At 39.2% G+C, this 21,289-nt stretch overlaps 2 protein-coding genes across 19 annotated transcripts in view; one reads left to right on the top strand and one right to left on the bottom strand.

Annotated features, from left to right (window-relative positions):
- TIMM9 (translocase of inner mitochondrial membrane 9) overlaps positions 1 to 21,289 on the top strand; it is a 52,204-nt gene that overhangs the window by 9,249 nt on the left and 21,666 nt on the right. For 4 of the 15 annotated variants that reach the window (XM_059182204.1, XM_059182201.1, XM_059182202.1 and 1 more), the window contains 3 exons: positions 5,246 to 5,310; positions 5,687 to 5,782; positions 6,940 to 7,355. The exons of 9 other annotated variants lie outside the window; for them this stretch is intronic. In XM_059182204.1, coding sequence (XP_059038187.1) covers positions 5,272 to 5,310; positions 5,687 to 5,782; positions 6,940 to 7,074 — 270 coding nt within the window. In that variant the 5' untranslated portion in view covers positions 5,246 to 5,271 and the 3' untranslated portion in view covers positions 7,075 to 7,355. Of the gene's footprint in view, positions 1 to 5,245; positions 5,311 to 5,686; positions 5,783 to 6,939; positions 7,356 to 8,520; positions 8,947 to 21,289 lie in introns of those variants that run through there. 2 more of the 15 variants (XR_009355695.1, XR_009355698.1) reach the window with 2 other exon arrangements.
- Positions 1,452 to 14,753, bottom strand: TOMM20L (translocase of outer mitochondrial membrane 20 like). 4 transcript variants are annotated; one of them, XR_009355690.1, is made up of 6 exons: positions 14,406 to 14,752; positions 14,233 to 14,276; positions 13,311 to 13,392; positions 8,546 to 8,688; positions 2,633 to 2,895; positions 1,452 to 1,829 (listed from the first exon to the last, which is right to left on the bottom strand). XR_009355690.1 is itself a non-coding variant. In XM_059182200.1 (5 exons), exons 1-5 carry the CDS (start codon positions 14,632 to 14,634, stop codon positions 1,818 to 1,820), a joined length of 510 nt encoding a protein of 169 aa, XP_059038183.1. In that variant the 5' UTR covers positions 14,635 to 14,753; the 3' UTR covers positions 1,452 to 1,817. The 4 variants fall into 4 exon arrangements, 3 of the variants coding, with proteins under 3 accessions (XP_059038183.1, XP_059038182.1, XP_059038181.1); XM_059182200.1 differs by lacking the exon at positions 2,633 to 2,895 and having other exon boundaries at positions 14,406 to 14,753; XM_059182199.1 differs by lacking the exon at positions 1,452 to 1,829 and having other exon boundaries at positions 2,487 to 2,895.

The raw sequence follows: 21,289 nt of genomic DNA, 5'->3' as shown, positions 1-21,289 counted from the left end.
GTGATACACCTACCTCCCTTTGCCTTTACCATATTTATTAATACACATTTAAATTGACATTAGACAGTTTTATAATTTTTGCTTCAACTGTCAAACAGTTTAGGACACTTAAGAAGAAAAGTGTATTGTACTTATTCATATTTTTTATTACTCTGTTTTTCCTCCTTCTTGATGTTCTAAGTCTCCTGTTATCGTTTCCTTTCTGTTTAGAACTTAATTCTTCTTTAAGGATAGATCAGGTGACAACAAATTCTAGTTTCCTCCCTTTGAAAATGTCTTGATTTCCCCTTCATTCCTGAAGTGTATTTTTTCTAGATACAGGCACTGGGTTGACTAATGTCATCCTAATTGTTTTCCCCTATAGGTAAGATGTCACTTTTTCACTTGCTACCCTTTTTTGTCTTTAGTTTTTTAGATGCTTGGCTGTGCTATATGTTAATAGATTCCTTTGTGTTCATGCTCTTTGGCATTCATTCAGCTTCTCTTGGATCTATATAAATTTATTTTTGCCAAATTTGGGAAGTTTTTAGCCATTTCTTCTAGTACTTTTACATCCCTGCTCTTTGTTCCTCTTCTTCCAGGACTCTGTTGAAACAACTGTTTGATCTTTTATTACATTCATATAGGTTCCTGGTACTCTGTTCATTTCTTTTTTTCATTATAGTTTTCTGTTATTCAGATTGGTTAATTATGTTTTCTATCCTCTGATTTGCTGACTGCTTCCTCTGTCCTTCATTCTGGTGTTGATTACATCTGTTCAGTTTGTTCTGGTTATTTTTCACTTCTTAAGATTTCCATTTGGTTCTTGTAATATCTTGTTTGTTTCAGGGATATTCATAACTGCTCATTGCAGTATTTTTTTTATAATAACCATTTTAAAATCATTGTCAGATCATTCCGAATCCATCATCTCAGTATTGGATATATAGAGAGAGTCTATTTTTCATTCAATTTGAGATTTTCTTATCTTGTGGTATGATGACCAATTTTTTTTTGTAACTTAGACATTTTGCATACTGTATTTTGAGGTTCTAGATCTTGGTAAACCTTCTTCTCTAGCCAGCTCCTTTTGCCACTGCTCCATTAGCAGAAGTGGCGGTGGGCGGGGGGGTGGGGCATGCTGCCTCATTACTACTAGATGTAGGAAAGAAGGGCAGGGGCCCTGACTCTGTCACTTAAGGTATATGGAGGTGGTGTGCTCCTCGGTACTGCTGAGCAAGAGTAGGAGTTATGGCTGTCCAGCAGGCCTCCACTGGTATCACCCTGGCTCAGAGTGACTGGTACTGGTCCCCACATGATCTCCACTGACACTGGAAGAGGGTACAATGAGCTAATTACCATGGGACAGTAATGCAAGCCTTGAATCTCAAAGAGGCCTCCTTTGATACAGCCCAGAGGGGAGAGAGAAGGGTACCTCATTACTGCCATTGAGGTACAACTTGTACTTGAGGTACAAGTCCAGGTTCCTCATGTTGTTTCCACTGATACTTGTTGGGGATGGGGTAGCCGTCATTAAAGCCCAGTAAGGATGAAAGTCCTTGCTTCCTAGTCTCCCTTCTGTGAAGTCTGGGGGACTTAGTGCCTCATTACAGCTTAGTGAGGGTGGAAATGTAGGCTCCTCAGTTGGCTTATAGTGATGTGGTGGATGGGGGATGCAGGCCACAGTGTTTTTGTTTGCCTGGAGTATACAGTTATTGTTTAAAAGTTTTCTATTTTACAGGCTTCCCCTTTCCTGGCTCTTTGGCTAGAGAGCGCCAGCTTTGGAGAGATGGGGGGTTTTGACTGTGCCCATTGGCATTTGCAGATTGCTGGCTTCTTCAGCTCCAACTCTGTGATACAGGAGACAAAAATGAGAGAAAGTAAAATTCCCCACTGTTTTGTTTCTCAGGTCCCAAAGGCCCTGGCCAATATACTTTATTTTCTCCACCTTTTAGAGTCTTGTGTTTGTTTTATATGTCATGTCCAGGGTTTTTAGTTGTACTTAGTTTGAAGAATAGGGAAAAACACATCCCTTGCTCCATCCTTCCAGAAGCACAATTCTTAAACTGCATTGTATAATATAGACTCTTCTGTGTCTTTGACTGGTTGGTGGTGTTTTTTTTTTTTTAAGATTGTATTTATTTATTTGACAGAGATCACAAGTAAGCAGAGAGGCAGGCAGAGAGAGCAGGGGAAGTGGGCTGCTTGCCAAGCAAAGGGCCTGATGCGGGGCTCAATCCCAGGACCCTGGGATCATGACCTGAGCCAAAGGCAGAGGCTTTAACTCACTGAGCCACCCAGGCGCCCCTGGTTGGTGGTATTTTTTTTTTCTATTTATTTATTTTTATTTTTTAAAATTTATTTTTTATTTATTTTCAGCATAACAGTTATTCATTGTTTTTGTACCACACCCAGTGCTCCATGCAATCTGTGCCCTCTCTAATACCCACCACCTGGTTCCCCCAACCTCCCACCCCCCCACCACTTAAAACCCCTCAGATTGTTTTTCAGAGTCCATAGTCTCTTATGGTTCACCTCCCCTTCCAATTTCCCCCAACTCCCTTCTCCTAACTCCCCATGTCCACCATGCTATTCGTTATGCTCCACAAATAAGTGAAACCAGATGATAGTTGACTCTCTCTGCTTGACTTACCACCCAGCATAATCTCCTCCAATCCCATCCATGTTGCTACAAAAGTTGGGTAGTCATCCTTTCTGATGGAGGCATAATACTCTATAGTGTATATGGACCACATCTTCCTTATCCATTCGTCCGTTGAAGGGCATCTTGGTTCTTTCCAAAGTTTGGCAACCGTGACCATTGCTACTATAAACATTGGGGTACAGATGGCTCTTCTTTTCACTACATCTGTATCTTTGGCGTAAATACCCAGTACTGCAATATTAAGGGGGATTCTATAAAAGAGGAAAAATCCTAAGAATAACATTGAACAGAAATAATAGAGACAATCTACAGAAAGAAAGACTTCAAAGATAACACGATGTCAATAAAAATGTATCTATCAATAATCACTCTCAATGTGAATGGCCTAAATACGCCCATAAAACGGCACAGGGTTGCCGATTAGATAAAACAACAGGACCCATCCATATGTTGTCTACAAGAGACCCATTTTGAACCTAAAGATACACCCAGACTGAAAGTGAAGGGATGGAGGAGCATCTTTCATGCCAATGGGCCTCAAAAGAAGGCTGGGGTAGTGATTCTCGTATCAGATAAATCAGATTTTAAACTAAAGACTGTACTCAGAGATATAGAATGACACTACATAATCCTTAAAGGGACTATCCACCAAGATGATCTAACAATTGTAAATATCTATGCCCCCAATATGGGAGCAGCCAATTACATAAGAAAACTGTTAATCAAGATAAAGAGTCATATTGATATGAATACATTAATAGTAGGAGATCTTAACACCCCTCTCTCAGAAATAGATCATCAAAGAAGAAAATCAAGAAAGAAACAAGAGCATTGAATGACACATTGGACCAGATGGACCTCATAGATATATACAGAACATTCCACCCTAAAACAACAGAATACTCATTCTTCTCAAGTGCACATGGAACCTTCTCAAGAATAGACCACATACTGGGTCACAAATCAGGACTCAACCAATACCAAAAGACTCGGATTATTCCCTGCATATTCTCAGATCACAATGCTTTGAAACTGGAGCTCAATCACAAGGAAAAGTTCAGAAGGAACTCAAACACCTGGAAGCTAAAGACCACCTTGCTTAAGAATGTTTGGATCAACCACAAGATCAAAGAAGAACTGAAACAATTCATGGAAACCAATGAGAATGAAGACACTTCGGGCCAAAACCTATGGGATACAGGAAAGGCAGTCCTAAGGGGGAAACACATAGCCATCCAAGCCTCCCTCAAAAAAACTGAAAAATCCAGAACACAATAGCTGTCTCTACACCTTAAAAAACTGGAGAATCAACAACAAATCAAACCAACTCCACACATAAGAAGGGAAATAATCAAGATTAGAGCTGAGATCGATGAGGTAGAAACCAGAGATACAGTAGAACATATCAATGAAACTAGAAGCTGGTTTTTTGAAAGAATCAATAAGATCGATAAACCAATGGCCACACTAATTCAAAAGAAAAGAGAGAAGGCCCAAATTAATAAAATTATGAATGAAAAGGGAGAGATCACAATGAACACCAAGGAAGTAGAAACAATCATCAGAAGTTATTATCAACAGTTATATGCCAATAAGCTTAGCAACCTAAATGAAATGGATGCATTCCTGGAAAACTATAAACTCCCAAAATTGAACCAGGAAGAAATCAACAACCTGAATGGTTGGTGGTATTTTATAATAGCACAGCAATACTTGAAAAATTATGACCTGTTGGTATTTTTCAGGTATTTTATATGGTAAAAACATAGGCAGTTGACCCTTAAACAATAGTACAGGTTTGAGCTACACAGGTCCACTTATATTCAGATGTTTTGATAGTACTTTACTATTAATGTCTTTTCCCTTTTTTTTGTTTTGTTTTGTTTTGTTTTGTTTGAGAGAGAGAGAGTACATGTGTTGGAGTGAGCCAGGGAGGGGTAGAGGGAGAAAGAATCTTGAGCAGACTCCCTGCTGAGCATGGAGCTCCATGTAGGGCCTGATCCCATAATGCCATGAGATCATGAGATCATGATCTGAGCCAGAATCACAAGTCTGAGCTTAATGGACTGAGCCATGCAGGTGTTCCATGTGGGTGCTGTTTTTTAACAATTAATAGAAACTTTGTATTTATGTAGAGATAGTAAAAGAATCATTATTATCAGAGGTCAAAGTTATATTAGCAACCAGTGGAATAGTTAAGATTAAGTACTTGCAGGAAGACACCAGAGATCTCTTGGTTTCCTTTAAAACTCTACTAGGAACGAGGCTTTAACAAGTAACCTTGCAAGGTAACAAAGCAAGCTGTTTTAAAACTGGAGATTTGGATAGCAGGGGCTTTTGGGTCCCATAGCCAGCATTAAAAAATCTAATTCTGTAAATGGTAGGGTTCTTCATTGCCATTAAGGACCTGGGGGATTGTGGAGGGAGGGGGATATAATTACATACTACACTAGAAACTTATAAAATGAGAACAATAATTTCAGGTAAACTTTGTTTCAGTTCTTTTTCATAAACTGTTCTTGTTTTAATTACCTAACTCTTTAGCTAGCCTAAAAATATTTGTTCACAGACTGACAAACTTTTTCTTAATCTTTAAATCAGGTGACTAATAAACATACCTTTAGAATATGGCTGCACAAATACCAGAATCTGATCAGATAAAACAGGTAAGGTATTATAACTAAGAAAAAAGAATTTTGCAAAAAAATTAAGGCATAACTGGGTGCAACCATGTTAGTTAGTGATCTTAGAAAATAACTTCGTGTTTCATTTCTAGAAATGGATTTTAAATGATATGAAACATTTTTCAAATAATTTGACAGATATCCAGGAACAAATAAATATTTAACTAGAAAACTGGACTATCTTTTGGTAGATCATACCATACATGTCTATTTATGCCCATTTAAGTTAGTGAAAGTAACTGTTGATTTCAAGTATTATAGGGTATTTTCCTCAGATATAAAACATCAGTAATTAAAGTTTCAAAACATGTTTGTTTTAAAAAACCGAATATTGAATAATATTCTGATTTATTTGTAGTTTAAGGAGTTTCTTGGAACCTACAATAAACTTACAGAAACCTGCTTTTTGGATTGCGTTAAAGACTTCACAACTAGAGAAGTGAAACCCGAAGAGGTATGAAAAATGTCCCCAGGCCACTAAAAATTCTCTAAGCTTGTCATAGAAAATAGAAATGGGATGCCTCTAACCATTTCCCTTGTTCCTAGTTACTACAGGAATTTGGGTTGCTTCATATGTTCTATTGCTCAGAGGAACTGAAGCAGTTTGGGACCCATGGCATTGAATTTAATGATCCCAAATTTAATATGATAGTCTGCCAGATATATATACACACACTGTAGCATGGCAGATTTTTTTTTAAATTTTTTAAAAGCTTTTATTTATTTTTCTTAGAAGAAGCAGAGGGAGAAGGAGAAGCAAACTCCCTACCGAACAGGAAGCCCAGTGTAGGGCTCAATCCCAGGACCCCGGGATCATGACCTGAGCAGACACTTAACGGACTGAGCCACCCAGGCGCCTCCCCACCTTTTTTTTTAATTTTTTTTTTTAAATAAGATGCCTAGGGCTTGCTGAGTTACTGTTCCGTAGCAGAGATTCTTACTAATTAGCTTTCAGTCAAGATGGCCTGGCTAGAAAATATTGATAGGGCTCTTCTGTCTGACCCTGACAACTCTGGCTAATTTTGGAAAAAGCGGAGCTTGAATATGGTGGCTCATATGCATAGGTGGACTCCGCAAACTCAATCCTATGAGAAATCTTAATTTTTAATATCCTCATCAAAACATTTATATTGGCTAAAAGTGACATAAACTTCCTCCAGTGTCAGATGTTGATCACCATTCATGCCAAGAACATATAACAGCAGTCAACAAGTCCTTGTTAAATAAGTTACAAAGCTTAAAATATTCTTGTTTAAGTGTAATTCTCGTTAGAAAGAAATGTGGAAATTTAAGAATGTGCAGAATGGAGTTTTTCATTTAAAAGGAACAGACTTACTCCTGGGCCTACGTTTTAACAATCAGATGAGGGATGGAAAAAGCAGGGACATACCATTGTTTTTAGTGCTTACAAACTGATAGACATTTAGTATATATTAATTCTTGTAAATGGATAAAACTAACAATTGAAAGTTATGATCACTTGCTACTCATTCATACCATTTAGTTCTTACATATTCAAAGAAAAGTACCCCATGGTTGTTCATTTAGAATACGTGCACTTTTTAAAAATTAACATTTCTGTGTTGCCTCTTGGATCTTCTCTATTTCTAGACCACCTGTTCAGAACACTGCTTACAGAAATATTTAAAAATGACACAGAGAATATCCATGAGATTTCAGGAGTATCATATTCAGCAGAATGAAGCCCTGGCAGCCAAAGCAGGACTTCTTGGCCAACCACGATAGAGAAGTCCTGATGGATGGACTTTTGATGAAAGACTGGCAGCAGCGGTTGCGATGGAAGTGAGGATTCATCTTGATAGAATCCCAGGAAAGCAGCAGCCACCCTATTAAACTGTCAGTCATGACTTTGGCAAATGGAAACAACTGGAGAAACAAAATTGCTGTTTACCGAGAATAATCAAAATAGAAGGTCTTATTGTTCAATGAAAATAATAAGATGCAACATTTGTTGAGGCCTTAAGATTCAGCAGCTTGGTAATTTCATTAGAAAAATAAACCATTGTTTCTTCAATTGTGACTTTTAATTTTAAAGCAAAATATGTGTTCAATCATGTATGAGATAGAAATAATTTTTTATTACTAAAAGTAAAATAAATGGAAATATCACTGAACAGTTGTTTATACTATATATATAGTATCATAGTATTCTGACTGGACTGTGGGTACGTTGAAATGTTTTTCAATCACGATCATCCTCCAAGTATTCCTGTTCATTCATGTCTGCCTCAAATTGCTGGTAAATACATAAAATCGTTACTTGCTAATAATTTCAACACACAATCATTTCTTGCCTCCCTTATTGTGTCAGGGTGGGCATTATACATTCATATCCTAGCCATATTTTGCATATGTGTACGGGAAACATCCCATCTGAGACTACCTTGGGAATGTGTAAGAGTTGACTAATATGCTGTAGTGGAGACTGTTTCGTGTTTTGTTCAAAAGCTGAGTCCAACATGAATGATTCTGAGTCCAGCATTATACAGTGTATTCTCAGGCATGACATGTGATCAGTGCAATAAAAAGTGAATCGAAGTTAAAGTAGTGTCTTAGGGCAAAATGAATCCTAAAACAAATCCAAGCATCTGCAGGAAATTCTAGTTGATGAATAAATATACCAAGAAATTGGGTAAAGGTTAAGTAGACTAGTACCCACTAGTAAATTGGCTTATGAGGGGATTTCATTTGGTACCAATCTAAAGTTGCACTTAAGAGAACACCAATTTAAATTAGCCTATATGTTTCCATTACCAAAGTGATTTTTATGTTTTGTCATATTTGAAGCCAAAAGTATTATTCTGCTTTGATAAATTAATGGTTTTCTGAATTACATCTTACTTTTAAGCTATTGCATCATTTAACTAACATACCATTTAACTTACAGGCCTCTGTTGCAATTGCAGCCAGTAATCATTAGGTCTTTAAAGGTACAAAGACAAAATACTAACAGTGCTACCTTTAAAGTTGAAATGTTGAAACATGTATAAGACTCAAAATACACAATCCACTGTAGTTAAAGGAACATGAAAAAATAAGCTTGTTTTATCATAAGGCAAGAAAAGCAACCAAAAATTCAGAAATTTTACTCATTTAATGCTCCCATCCATACACAAACTTTGCTATTTTTATGTAATCAAGCCTAATATGGTTTTTTATGTGTCCCTTTAGGAAAGACAATTAAGTATGTGCTCACCTGGCAAATAAGGGGAATTTTGTGCAACAGCATCTCAAATACTTGAGGAGGAAGTGTGTGTTTGAAAACCTTCAGAAGTTCCTGTGGTTGTCCACACACTAAAAGGGCAGTGCTGAGATGTTCAACCCCCAGCTGACACTCTCCTGAAACAGATGGATAAGGTTTAAAGCAAAGTGTTAACGTTCTTTCAAATAAACATTCCACAGATTACCAAGAAAGCACCAAATGTTAAAATGGGGGAGGGGGGAAGTGTCAAACTACAGATTACTTAACATAAAAAGAGTAAAGATTATAAATGGGGAAAATGTTGGGCTGCCTATTAGATTCACTGTGATCAAGCTGCAAGATGAATAATGTTGTGACCCAAATTACTATTAAAAAGTGCACTCTTGATTTAGAAATGTTTGTGTTCTACAATGTGTGTTTGCAAGACCAGGGGTATTGAGTGTTTTTTAATGGTTGTCTTCTGTTACTGATAGGAGATAGGTTACCTTTTTTTTTTTTTTTTTTTTTAAGATTTTATTTTTATTTATTTATTTATTTATTTGACAAGTAGGCAGAGCAGGGGTGAGGGGGAAGCAGGTTCCCTGATGAGCAGACAGCCGGATGCAGGGCTCAATCCCAAGACCCTGGGATCACGACCTGAGCCGAAGGCAGAGGATTTAACCCACTGAGCCAACCAGGCGCCCCAGAGATAGGATACCTTTAACTCTACCTGTGTGACTGATGAAATATGAAGGAAACACCTGATGTTCTTGCTAAATGAGACTTTTTAAAAAACAGATTGTATTATCAAAAAGTTTGAAACAGGGTTTGGTGTAACACAAATTACATAGCTAGGGGAAGACAGACTTATGAACTTTGATTTCTAAGTAGTTTTAAGATGAATTTTAGAATGATTGGCTATAAAAGTGAAAATTTATATAGTATGGAAATTAATCATAGAATTTCTGTCTAAATAATAACATGGAATCACTTAGTCTTACTGCTTCATTCCAGGAAACTGACGCAAAGATCAGTGACATGATTTAAATTTTCAGAAGTAATTAATGCCAATTAATAATTGAACCTAATTTCTGAACCTTGAGACCACAGTATGCTGCCACTCTTCAGGTGTTACATAATTTCCCATTTATTGGTTGAAATACGTGGTCATCTGAAGGGAAAAGTGCATGATGGATGGAAAATACTGCTTCCCAAAATTTGTATTAAGTTTAAACTGAAAAACCATCAGAAGGACATTTCTTAGATGAAATACTATGCTAGTGTTTTACTAATAGGTTTATTTTATTAAAAATTTCTTTATTTTAGAGAGATACTGCAAGCCAGGGGGTAGAGGGCAGAGGGAAAGAGAGAATCTCAAGCAGACTCCCTGCTGAGCACAGAGCCTGAGGCAGGGTTCCAGTTCACTATCCTGAGATCATGACCTGAGCTGAAAGCAGGAGTCAGACACAACTGACTGAGTCACCCAGGTGGCCCTCAGGTGGCCCTAAAAGGTTTATTTTAAATTAGTAAAATTACAGCTTTATGGAGATGACACATTAGATCAAAATACTATTAAAGAAAGATAAAGATGGTGCCTCCTGTCACGGTGCCTGGGTGGCTCAGTTGGTTAAGCATCTGCCTTTTGCCCAGGTCATGATCTCAGCACCTTAGCACTGAGCCCCGCATCAGGCTCCTTGCTCAGTGGGGGGTCTGCTTCATCTTCTGACCCTCCCCACTGCTCATGCCCTACCATTCTCTCTCAAATAAATAAAAAAATATAGTGCCTCCTCTCAAGTTGATAGAGCTAATGTAAAAAAAAAAAAAAAAAACAATAATCAATTTGATCAAGTAAGTCCACCAACCAATAAATTCAATCAAATCAGCTAATTAGAAATTTCAACCAAAATTATTGGCTTTAAGGTCCTATGGAGACATAATCACAATTGAGATGGCTATAGGACTATACTACTTGACAGCAAAGTAATGAAAATTAGGGGTATGGCAGAGAGGAGTGGAGAAAATTGAAAGGATTACAGAAAACTAGGTGAAAATTTATTGCATTAGAACACTTGTTCTCAAACAGTGTATTGTAATAACCAAGAGAGTTTTAAAAACTACTGACTCCTGGGTTCCACCCCAGAGATTCTGATTTAATTGTTTTGGGGTTTGGTGGGGATTTAAATAAGCAAGCAAGATGAGAACTCCATTAGAAATAAAATACGGATATAAATAACCCTTAAAGAGCTAATAATGTCAATTTAGGGTTTTACAGAAATAATGTTATCACCCTTAAGAGGTAAAAAAATTTTAATTTTCTTTAGAGATTTTTATTTATTTGAGAACACAAGCAGGGCGGAAGGGTAGAGGGAGAGGAGAAGACCCCCCCTCCTGAAGCATGGAGCCGGATTCAGGGCTCAATCCCAGGACCCTGGGATCATGACCTGAGCTGAAGACAGAGGCTTAACCAAATGAGCCACCCAGGTACTCCAGAGGTAATTTTAAAAACCATGTCTGCTTTAATCATCTCAATATTTATAGCATTTTCACCTCTAAGTCTAACTGAACTATTACATGAAAGCTTTTAAACATAAAGAATATATAATGTAATAATTATTTATAATTCCTACTTTTTTTCTCCATATTGATACTATCCCAATTCAAAAAATGTTAAAGCCAAAAGGGTTTATCTATTTTAATTGCCCGTAAGTCCAAGCAGTATCCACATTTAGGAATTAATCCAGAGAAATTAATTCTGTGAGGCCTCCAGTTTTTTTTTTTTTCTTCCAAGATTTTATTGACTGATAGAATGTGCAAGCACAAGCAAGAGGAGAGAGAGAATGTGAAGCAGACTCCATGTTCAGTGAAGAGCTCTACTCCCTGGTGGAGCTCAGGACGCTGACATCATGACCTGAGGGGAAACCAAGAGTCAGACCTCAACCAGTGAGCTACCTAGGCACCCCATGAGGCATCTAGTTTATATAATTGGGGGGGCACTTTTAGGATTTTATTTTTCTTAAGTAATCTCTGTCCCCAGTGTGGGCTCACACTTATAACCCCATGATCAAGAGTCACATGCTCTACTGACTGAACCAGCCAGACTCCTGGGGGGCCCTTTTCAAGGAAAAAGAATATAAAATTATGAATACAAAATTGCTAGGACTCTTCCCAGAACCTTCAAAGAAGCTTATGCAAATGAAATTCCTTCAAGTTTTGGGTTTTTTTTTTAAAGATTTTATTTATTATTTATTTGACAGACAGATCACAAGCAGGCAGAGAGGCAGGAAGAGAGAGAGGGGGAAGCAGGCTCCCCGCTGAGCAGAGAGCCTGATGCAGGGCTTGATCCCAGGACCTTGGGATCATGACCTGAGCCCAAGACAGAGGCTTAACCCACTGAGCCACCCAGGCACCCCAAAGGTCCTTCAAGTTTATACTTTACTACCTTGTATAAAATCATTCCTGTTTATATCATTATTAAGTCATTTCTAACTAATCTTGTCATTTTTAAGATATTTTAGCCCATTTATAAAACTACCCAGAAGAAAAGATGAGTATTAAATAAAATACTAAAACTTCAAATTATAACGATTAATGTGCAATGACTACTCGTTTCTCAAAACCTTTATCATGGCATTAAGCCACTGATTCAAAGTAAAAATCTTGGGTATTGCTATGAATTATCCAGGATCTTGACTTTGTTTTTCATAAATTCTGAAGGATGCTGCCTCTTAAATGCAGGGTGAAAAAATCTTTTTTTAAAAAAGATAAAAGAGCAAGAACAGCTACAGGCACTGCGATGAGAGGAAATCTGCAACACTTGAAAAAAGATACATAAATGGGTATCATGCTTACTTAACTAGCAACATGATTCATCCCTTACAAAAGAAGTCCGAAAAGAAATTATTTTCCTTTCCAGGTTTAGCACCAGAACAAAGACATGATTATTACATACAGCATTTATAAGATATTTGTATTATGTATTATTTATATTTATAAGTTTATTATTTATATTATTTATTATTATGTTATTTACACCATCATTTTACCTAATGATATTGTGAAGCCTTCTCAAAACTATGTGGAATTAGGTGGGGATAAATTATAATTCAAAATACAGTTTATGGCCATTAAGTCCAAGGTAGCTCCAAGGTAGCTCCTTCATTACTACATCAGACACAGTACAAGAATGGTTATTTATAATGATTTCATCATCAAAAATAAGTAATTATTGTGTTAAGAATACTCTAAGAATGCAGGAAAATTTTTATAAAACAGTTCAATTTTTTTTAAGTTTTAATTCATAAAACATTTAGTCACTTGGAAAAGTCATTTACTTAGGAATTTTACCTGAAAATAAATGAAGTGTTACTGCATTAGGCTTTGCTTCTTCATGTGCCCATTCCCAAGAAACCTGGATGCTATGTATATAATATGGTGAGATGAAAAGTATGATCAAGTGAAAAATTCTCTTTAAAGCAAGTTGGTTAACACATCTAGGTTTGTTTGTTTGTTTTTTCCTTTGAGAGAGAGAGAGTCGGGGGTGAGTAGGGGCAGAGGGAGAGAGAGAATTTTAAGCAGGCTCCACACTCAGCTCAGAGCCAGACATGGGGCTCAATGTCACAACACTGAGATCATACCTGAGCCGAAATCAAGAGTCAGGAGGCTTAACTGACTGAGCCTCCCAGGTACTCCCAAGTTTTTTGACATACTAATACCAATCAAATATTTTTTCAACATATATTATCATAAGTAACTGCTTACAAAAAAGTATTTACATTCTCACCTCTGGATAACCAAAGTTGTCCCATTCGTATCTCTTGCAGAAAAAGTTCTTGCAATTTTTCATTCTTTGCCGGATCCCACAACTAAATGAGTAACAAAATATTTAACAATGAATAATGCATGTAAGGTATAAGATTGCTGATCAAAATTATTTAATTTTTATTTAAAAAGCACATCTTGAACCTAATCTCCAAATCCAAGGTATGATAAACACAGTTGTTCTTTCTAATATTTAAAAGAACTTCTTAACATGGAATTATAATTTCAGGCAATTAAAAAAAAATCCACGGCATATTGAAATTAAGTTGAGATGCTCGTAATAGCTCTCATCTGTATTTTACCCAAGTTCCTAAGTACACACGGCAGAAATCCCTGTGTAATTAACTACAACACACCTAGTTTTGTAGTTTGCAAAATTGTTTTCTTGCCTAGGGTATTAACAGTGTTTGCTGATTTGGCAGAGAGCATGGTGAGGGGTTGGCAGGGCAGTTGGTGGTGTTCAGAAGCATGCTGTAGTTTGCTTCAACCTAGTTCAGCAAGGTGACCAGAGTCACAGGATGGTGTCATCATTGGTACCATGCCCAGGGCTGGTCTTTAAAGGTAGGTAGGGTGGACAATCCTTGACCCAAAATTTCAACTCCCTGGCCCATCACTTCAGGTTCGGTCTGTTACAGTTGGAGGGTTTTTGTGTTTTGTATTTGCTGTCCCCAAGAATTCTCTTTTTAAAATGGGATGAGCCTTTTCCTAACTCCAACTGGTTCTTCCTTTCCTTCCTTTTGCAAGCGCACGATAAAAACCACACGTAGGCCGAAGGTAGCGGGGCGCGGGTGCGCAGAGAGGCGGTGGGAAATGCCTGCTCGGAGACCCCGAGACCCAGCGGGGGGTCACTCACTACAACGCCCCGTCTCGGCTAAGCACCTCACCTGGGCGCCGGGTCCCTCAGCCTTCCGCTGCTGGGCTCTTCTTTCTGCAAACACAACGTGGCACCCGCGGCTCGGGACCCATCCCGACGCCCGCGCGCGCCCCGCAGAGCCCTCCGCCCGAGGGCCCGCCCTCCGCCCACCCGGCCCGCCGCTGCCGCCGCGGTCTCACTCACTGTCTCGCAGGCGGCGCCTGATCGCGGGGTCGCCACGCCGCTTCCGGTCGAAGTAAACACAGTAGCCCAGGAAGGCGACGGCGCCGCAGGCCGCCAAAGCCGCCAGGAGGCCGAGGACGGTGCGGACGCTGGGCATCCGGCCGCGGACGTCTAGGGGCCGAGCGTTGGGCGCGGGCCGGCGAGCGCGGGGCGCCGGCCGGCCGGCAGGGGGCGTCGGCGCGGCGCCCATGCGGGCCTCGGGGCTTCCCGTGCGCCCGGCCGCAGGCGTGCGGAGCCGCGCGTCGACGCCCTATCCCGCGGCCCGCCGAGCTAGGAGGAAACGGACGGTCCGAGAGGGCGTGTGGACGAGGTCTCACGGCCACCGAGTCGCAGAGCTCTGTTCGAACCAGGTCGGTCGCACTCCAAATTCTGAACCTTTACCTAAACGCGCTCCTCTCCCTGTGCCCACGACGCCCATCCGGACAAATCCCAGGGTCAGGAACCTGGTTAGCGGCACTAGGTCCTTTGTGAGCCCGTTCCCTCTCCTGCCAACCGAAGTTGACTCATCACTTCACTTGGGTCTTCTCCTAGCTCGCAGCTCTGCCCACAGAGCACCTGAACACTGCTAGCCCGTGCCCCCCACCTGGTCTGCTGTGTCGCCTGAGTAGAACCCATTCACCCGAAGTCCCCAACCACCGTAGCTCAAGAGCGGGAGGAAAGAATTTGGAAGCGATAAATATTAGCCTCGGGGCGGGGGGAATGAGTATTTGTTGGCTTGGGGCTGACAGCCAAAGGTCCCAGAGTACAACCAATTCTGAGAGACCCATGATGCTTACTAGGCTGGCTGCGTTTCTTTCTAATATTTGCTTTATTCAGACATAGCAGGAAGAATGGAGGTATGACTGACCTCAAATACAGAGTTTTGATTTTTTTTTTTTTAAGATTTTATTTATTTAATTGGGGCGCCTGCGTGGCTCAGTGGGTTAAAGCCTCTGCTTTCGTCACAGGTCATGATCCCAGGGTCCTGGAATTGAGCCCCGCATTGGGCTCTCTGCTCAGCAGGGAGCCTGCTTCCCTTCTCTCTCTCTGCCTACTCCTGATCTCTGTCTAATAAATAGATTTTATTTATTTAATTGGCAGGGCGAGAGAGGAAACACAAGCAGGGGAGTGGGAGAGGAAGCAGCAGGCTTCCCGCCCAGCAGGGAACTCCATGCGGGGCTGGATCCCAGGACCCCAGCATCATGACCCCAGCGGAAGGCAGATGCTTAATGACTGAGCCACGGAGGCGCCCTGAGTTTTGATTTTTCTGCTGAGCCATAGAGAAGCTAGGTAAGGACCTAAAGAACTAAATAATTTCTTTTATTAGGCTACTCAACTGGTCTTTACAATTTACTGATATCATTCGTGTGTGCTAACAAGGTGCTCAGTGCTTGATTTCCGTTGGGGCCTAGAGCAGCCCCAGGCCCTCACAATTTAGGAGTTAACAGGTATAAGTTACATATCATTGTTTTCTTGAGTACTATATGTTCCTTCCTCAGTCTTCTATTTGGGAACTTGGTCTAGTGTCAAAACCCAATTGTAATCATGAGCAGAAGAGAGGACAGCTTCAGCACATCCAGTGTCACTGTGATCTGGGAGTGGTTTTTGGTTCAGAATCTTGGTAATGGGCTTAGCCCTAAGCTCCAAATGATCTTTTTCTAGGCTGGTTGCTCTTATCTTCTGATAAAACCACTCTACCAGGCCCCCTTCCCATCCTCAACTTCTCTAAACTCATAGTTAATCGCTGAGGTACATGGAAAGGGTTGGGGCCAGGGCAACTGTGGGAACTAGCTGGGTGTTCAAGTACAGAGTAAATAGCAACCTATAAAGGTAGGAGAATTATTACAGCAGTTAGAAATAAACAGATTACTACAGTTGAAATTGTCACAGAGACCATGTGGGGAAATAATTGAAAAAATTTCAAGCAAATTTCTATGGTTAAGATAGATTTTTTTAAAATATAGGCACCATTCTTGCTAATTGGGGGATCAGAATTCCTATAATGCTTTGGTCATTTTCCACACTGAGATTGCATTAATGATTGTTCCAGAATCATGGTCCTATGCTGGATGTTAGCTCTCTCTTCCAGACAGCTTTATTGAGGTATAATTGATATACAATAAGTTGCATATATAAAATGCACCTGTTGATACATTTTGACATGTATACCTCTATAAAACCATCGCCAAAATCAAGATAGTAACAATATTCACCATCCCAAAAGTTTCTTCGGGTCATATGGTATGAGTATGTTTAATTTTTCCAAAATGATTATACATTTTGCATTCCCACCAACAGTATATGAGACTTCCAATTATGTCATATAGTCACCCATGCACGTTTGGTTGGTGGCCTTAATTTTAGCATTCTAGTAGGCCTGTAATAGATTTTCATTGTAGTTTTACTTTGCATTTCCCTAATGTCTAATGACATCCAACACCTTTTTTAAAAATACTTTTTTAGAGGGACGCCTGGGTGGCTCAGTCGGTTAAGCCACTGCTTTTGGCTTAACTGAAGGTCATAATCCCAGGGTCCTGGGATCGAGTCCTGCATTGGGTTCCTTGCTTGGCAGGGAGCCTGCTTCTCTCTCCGCCTCTGCCTGCCACTCTGCCTGCTGTGCTCTCTCTCTCTCTGACAAATACATAAATAAAATCTTAAAAATATATATATACATATATAATATATATGTATATATATATATTTTAGAGAGGTTTTAGATTTGCAGCAAAATGGAGTGGAAAGTACAAAGGGTTCCCATGTATTCCCTGATCCAACACCAGCACACCCTACTCTAGCATCAACATCCCACACCAAAGTACTACGTTTGTTGTAATTGATGAATCTACATTCACACATCATTGTCATGCAAAGTTTATAGTTTACAGGAGGGCATAGCTTAATGTTGAACTGCCTAATGTTTTGACAAATGTATAATATCCATCATTATAGTAACATGCAGAATAGTTACACTGCCTTAAAAATCCTGTGTTCTACCTATCCATTCTCTGCCCCTTCCCTCCCCAACCAGTGGCAACCACCGATCTTTTTACTGTCTCTGTAGTTTACCAATTCCAGAATGTTATATATTTGGAATCATACAATATACAGCCTTTGACAGATTGATTTCTGTCACTTAGTAATATGCATTTAAAATTCCTTCGTGTCTTTTCGTGGCTTCATAGCTGATTTCCAAAAGTGGCCCCACAGAGCTTCCTAGTGATGCCGGCACGTTTCTTGGACTTCCCAGCTTCCAGAAATGTGAGAAATAAATGTTTGTTTATAAGCCACCGAATCTATGGTGTTTTTGTAAGAGCAGCCTGAATGTCTCAAACAGTTCTTTATCAGATACGTCTTCTATAAATATTTCCTAGTATGTGGCTTGTCTCCTCAGTCTCTTGATGTACACTGTTTACATCTGTTTATTGGCCATTCATATATCTTCTTTGATGAAGTCTATGTTCGAATCTGTAGTCTATTTCTTTTCATTTCAATTTTTAAATTGTTGAGTTTGAGAGTTCTTTATATGCTCTGGATACAAGTACTTTCTCTGATAAATGTTTTGCAAATATTTTCTCCCCAGGCTGTTTCTTATCTTTATTCTTTTAATAATATCTTTTAAAGAGCCAAAGTTTTTCATTTTGGTGAGGTATAATTTATCAACTTGTTCCTTTATGGGTTGTGCTTTTGATACTGTATCTAAGTTGCAGGGTCACCTGCGTGGCTCAGTCAGTTAAGTGTCTGCTTTCAGTTCAGGTCATTATCGGCCTCGATACACAAGGACGACAAGAAGCCCCAGTTCGGATGCATGTTCTCTCTTTATTTCCGCAAATCTATACACTTATATACGCCTACATGACCAGTCAGTGAGCAGGGTACAGGAGGGAGCGAATCAGGCTGTGCACCTAAAGGAACAACTTCGCTAGCAACCAATGCTGTTTACTTCCTCTTTGGGCGTTCTGCTTAGTCTCATGAGGCAATCCTAACCTGGCAACTAGCCAGGCGCCATCTTTTAATGGCGGAGGCCACCCTGGCCAGGGGCCTGCCTCCCACAGGTCATGATTCCAGGGTCCTGGGACTGAGCCCCACGTTGGGCCCCCTGCCTTTGCAAGGAGTCTGCTTTGCCCTCACCCTTTGCCTCCCCTTGCTTGTGCTTGCTGTCTCTCAAATAAGTAAAATCTTAAAAAAAAAAAAAAACCAAAAACAACAAAAAAAAAACTTTGCCTAACCCAATTAGGCATAATATGACAAACATCTCCTATTTTTTTAAATTAAGATTTTATTTATTTGACAGTGAGAGAGACAGCCAGAGAGAGAACACAAGCAGGGGGAGTGGTAGAGGGAGAATCAGGCTCCCTAGTGAGCAGGGAACCTGAATCAGGGCTCCATCTCAGGACCCTGGGATCATGACCCAAGCCGAAGGCAGATAGATGCTCAACGACTGAGCCACCCTGGCACCCCCTCCTATCTTCTTTTAAAAGTTTATGGTTTTAGGTTTTGTGATCATTTTTAATTTTTGTATATGGTGTAAGGTATGGTTCCAAGTTCTTTTTTGTTGTTTTGCTAATGGTTGTCCAATTGTTCCAGCATCATTTCTTTATGTCTATCCTTTTTTCCATTATAATTGTCTTTGTGCCTTTATCAAAAACCAACTATCCACATATGTGTGGGCTTATTTCTGGACTCTGTTCTGTTTTATTGATCTATTTGTACAAAATGCTGTTTTTATTGCTGTTAACCTCATAATAATTCTTGAAACTAATAATTCTTGAAACTCCAATTTTTTTCTTATTCAGAACAAATTTGTTTGTTTGGACTATTCTGGGTCCTTTGTCTTTCCTATGAATTTTATAATTAATTTCTCAATTTCCACCAAAAAAAATCCTGTTGGGATTTTATGATTGCATGAAATTTGAGGAGCAAAGAAAATCTTAACAATATTTTTATGATGCATGAACAAGATGTATCTCTTTATTTGCTTAGACTGACTGTATTTGGTCTTGGCAATATTTTGTAAGTTTTCAGTGTTGGAGGTCTTTCCCATCCTTTGCCATATTTATCCCAACATCTTTCATATTTTTGATGCAATTGTAAATGGCACTTTAAAAATAATCTCATTATGTATTGTTAGTACATAGAAATAGAGCTGATTTTTGTATGATCTTGAATCCTACATTCTTTTTTTTTTTTTTTAAAGATTTTATTTATTTATTTGACAGAGAGAGATCACAAGTAGATGGAGAGGCAGGCAGAGAGAGAGAGGAGGAAGCAGGCTCCCTGCTGAGCAGAGAGCCCAATGCGGGACTCGATCCCAGGACCCTGAGATCATGACCTGAGCCGAAGGCAGCGGCTTAACCCACTGAGCCACCCAGGCGCCCCTCCTGCATTCTTTTTTTAAGATTTTATTTTTAAGTAATCTCTATACCCGATATGGAACTTGAACTTACAACCCTGAGATCTAGAGTTGCCTCTCAACAGACTGAGCCTGCTAGGTGAGGTGTCCTTGAATCCTGCGTTCTTGGTAAACTCTCCAGTTGAGATATCCATGATCTTTTGCTTTTTATTTTCTTTTGCCTGAATGTCCAGCTAGAACCTTCAATACAATGTTGAATAGAAGCAGTAAGAGTGGATATCCCTGTCTTATTCTTACTCTTAGGGAATTCAGTCTTTCCTCATTAAGTATGGTGCTAACTGGAGGTTCTTCCTGCATCAGTGGAGGAAATTTCCTTCTGTTGCTGAGTTTTTTTCAAGAATGCATGTTGAATTTTGTCCGATGCCTTTTCTTTTTCAGTGTGTTAATATGGTGAATTACATTAATTTTTGAGTATTCAACCAACCCTGCTTTCCTGGGATAAACCCCACTTGACCCATGTGTGTTTTCCTTTAATATGTTGTTGGATCAGTTGCTAAAATTTTGAGACTTTTTGCATAGATGTTCATGAATGATACTAGTTTGGTGTTAGAGCCCTACTGGCTTCATTGCGTGGGTAGAAAGATTACCATCTCAATTTTAGGAGGAGTTTAAGTAGAATTAGTATTACTTCTTCCTTAAACATTTAGTAGTAGTATGTCTTTCCTTAGAAGTGAAGGTAGCTGGACCTGGAGTTTTCTTTGGGGGAAGGTTTATAACTTCCAATTCCATTTCTTTAATAGATACAGGGGTATTCGAGTTATATTTTTCTTTAGTGAGCTTTGTTTCTGTGTCTTTTAGTGCATTTTCCCATTTCATCTAAGTTGTTGAATTCAATGGAACAAAGATGTTGGTGATATTCCCTTTTTATTCCTTTAATAGCATATAATCTGTAGTAATATTACTTCTCTCATTCCTGATACTGGTAATTTGTGTCTTTTCTGTTAATCAGTCTTGCTAGAGGCTTGTCAATTTTATTGGATCTTCTGAAAGAACTAGATGGTTCTTTATTTTTGAAGACCCTTACTGTCAGATTGAATCCATTGTGCTGAAATCCTGCTCCACTAGGGCAGTACATATACTGAAAACACTCTATTGGTATTTGTTGAATGAACCAATTAATGAGAAAAAAAGAACCATTGAATTTTGCATATAAAGTCATTTTAATATTACCACTTTTTTAGATACCAGCCATTTCCTTATCTCTTATTTATGTCAGTACTTTAGTACTGATAATAGTGGCTAGATTAAATGCTTGAGGATATGACCCAAGTGAAGGCTAATAAAGGGAGGTGAGGTGCAGGCATTGAAGAGGGAAGGGAATCTTGAGACAATAAGGAAAATAAATAGAGGCTGAAGACAGAGTCCGTCAAAGGAAGTGTAATAAAACCATAAGTCAGCAATCTTGGGATACTAAACCAGCAACTTGGGAGAAAAAGTATAAATTCTGACAATAAGA

This window comes from Mustela lutreola, chromosome 7 (genome assembly GCF_030435805.1).
Source record: "Mustela lutreola isolate mMusLut2 chromosome 7, mMusLut2.pri, whole genome shotgun sequence".
Lineage (NCBI taxonomy): Eukaryota > Metazoa > Chordata > Mammalia > Carnivora > Mustelidae > Mustela > Mustela lutreola.
This window is presented reverse-complemented; position numbering and strand designations above follow the sequence as displayed.

Excerpts from the sequence above, each read along its gene's own strand:
- TOMM20L (XM_059182200.1), bottom strand. The coding sequence starts at position 14,634 with ATGGGCGCCGCGCCGACGCCCCCTGCCGGCCGGCCGGCGCCCCGCGCT. Across the intron at positions 14,277-14,405 it reads CAGGCGCCGCCTGCGAGACA|AAAGAAGAGCCCAGCAGCGG; the intron begins GTGAGTGAGACC and ends TTGTGTTTGCAG. Across the intron at positions 13,393-14,232 it reads CTGAGGGACCCGGCGCCCAG|TTGTGGGATCCGGCAAAGAA; the intron begins GTGAGGTGCTTA and ends TTACTCATTTAG.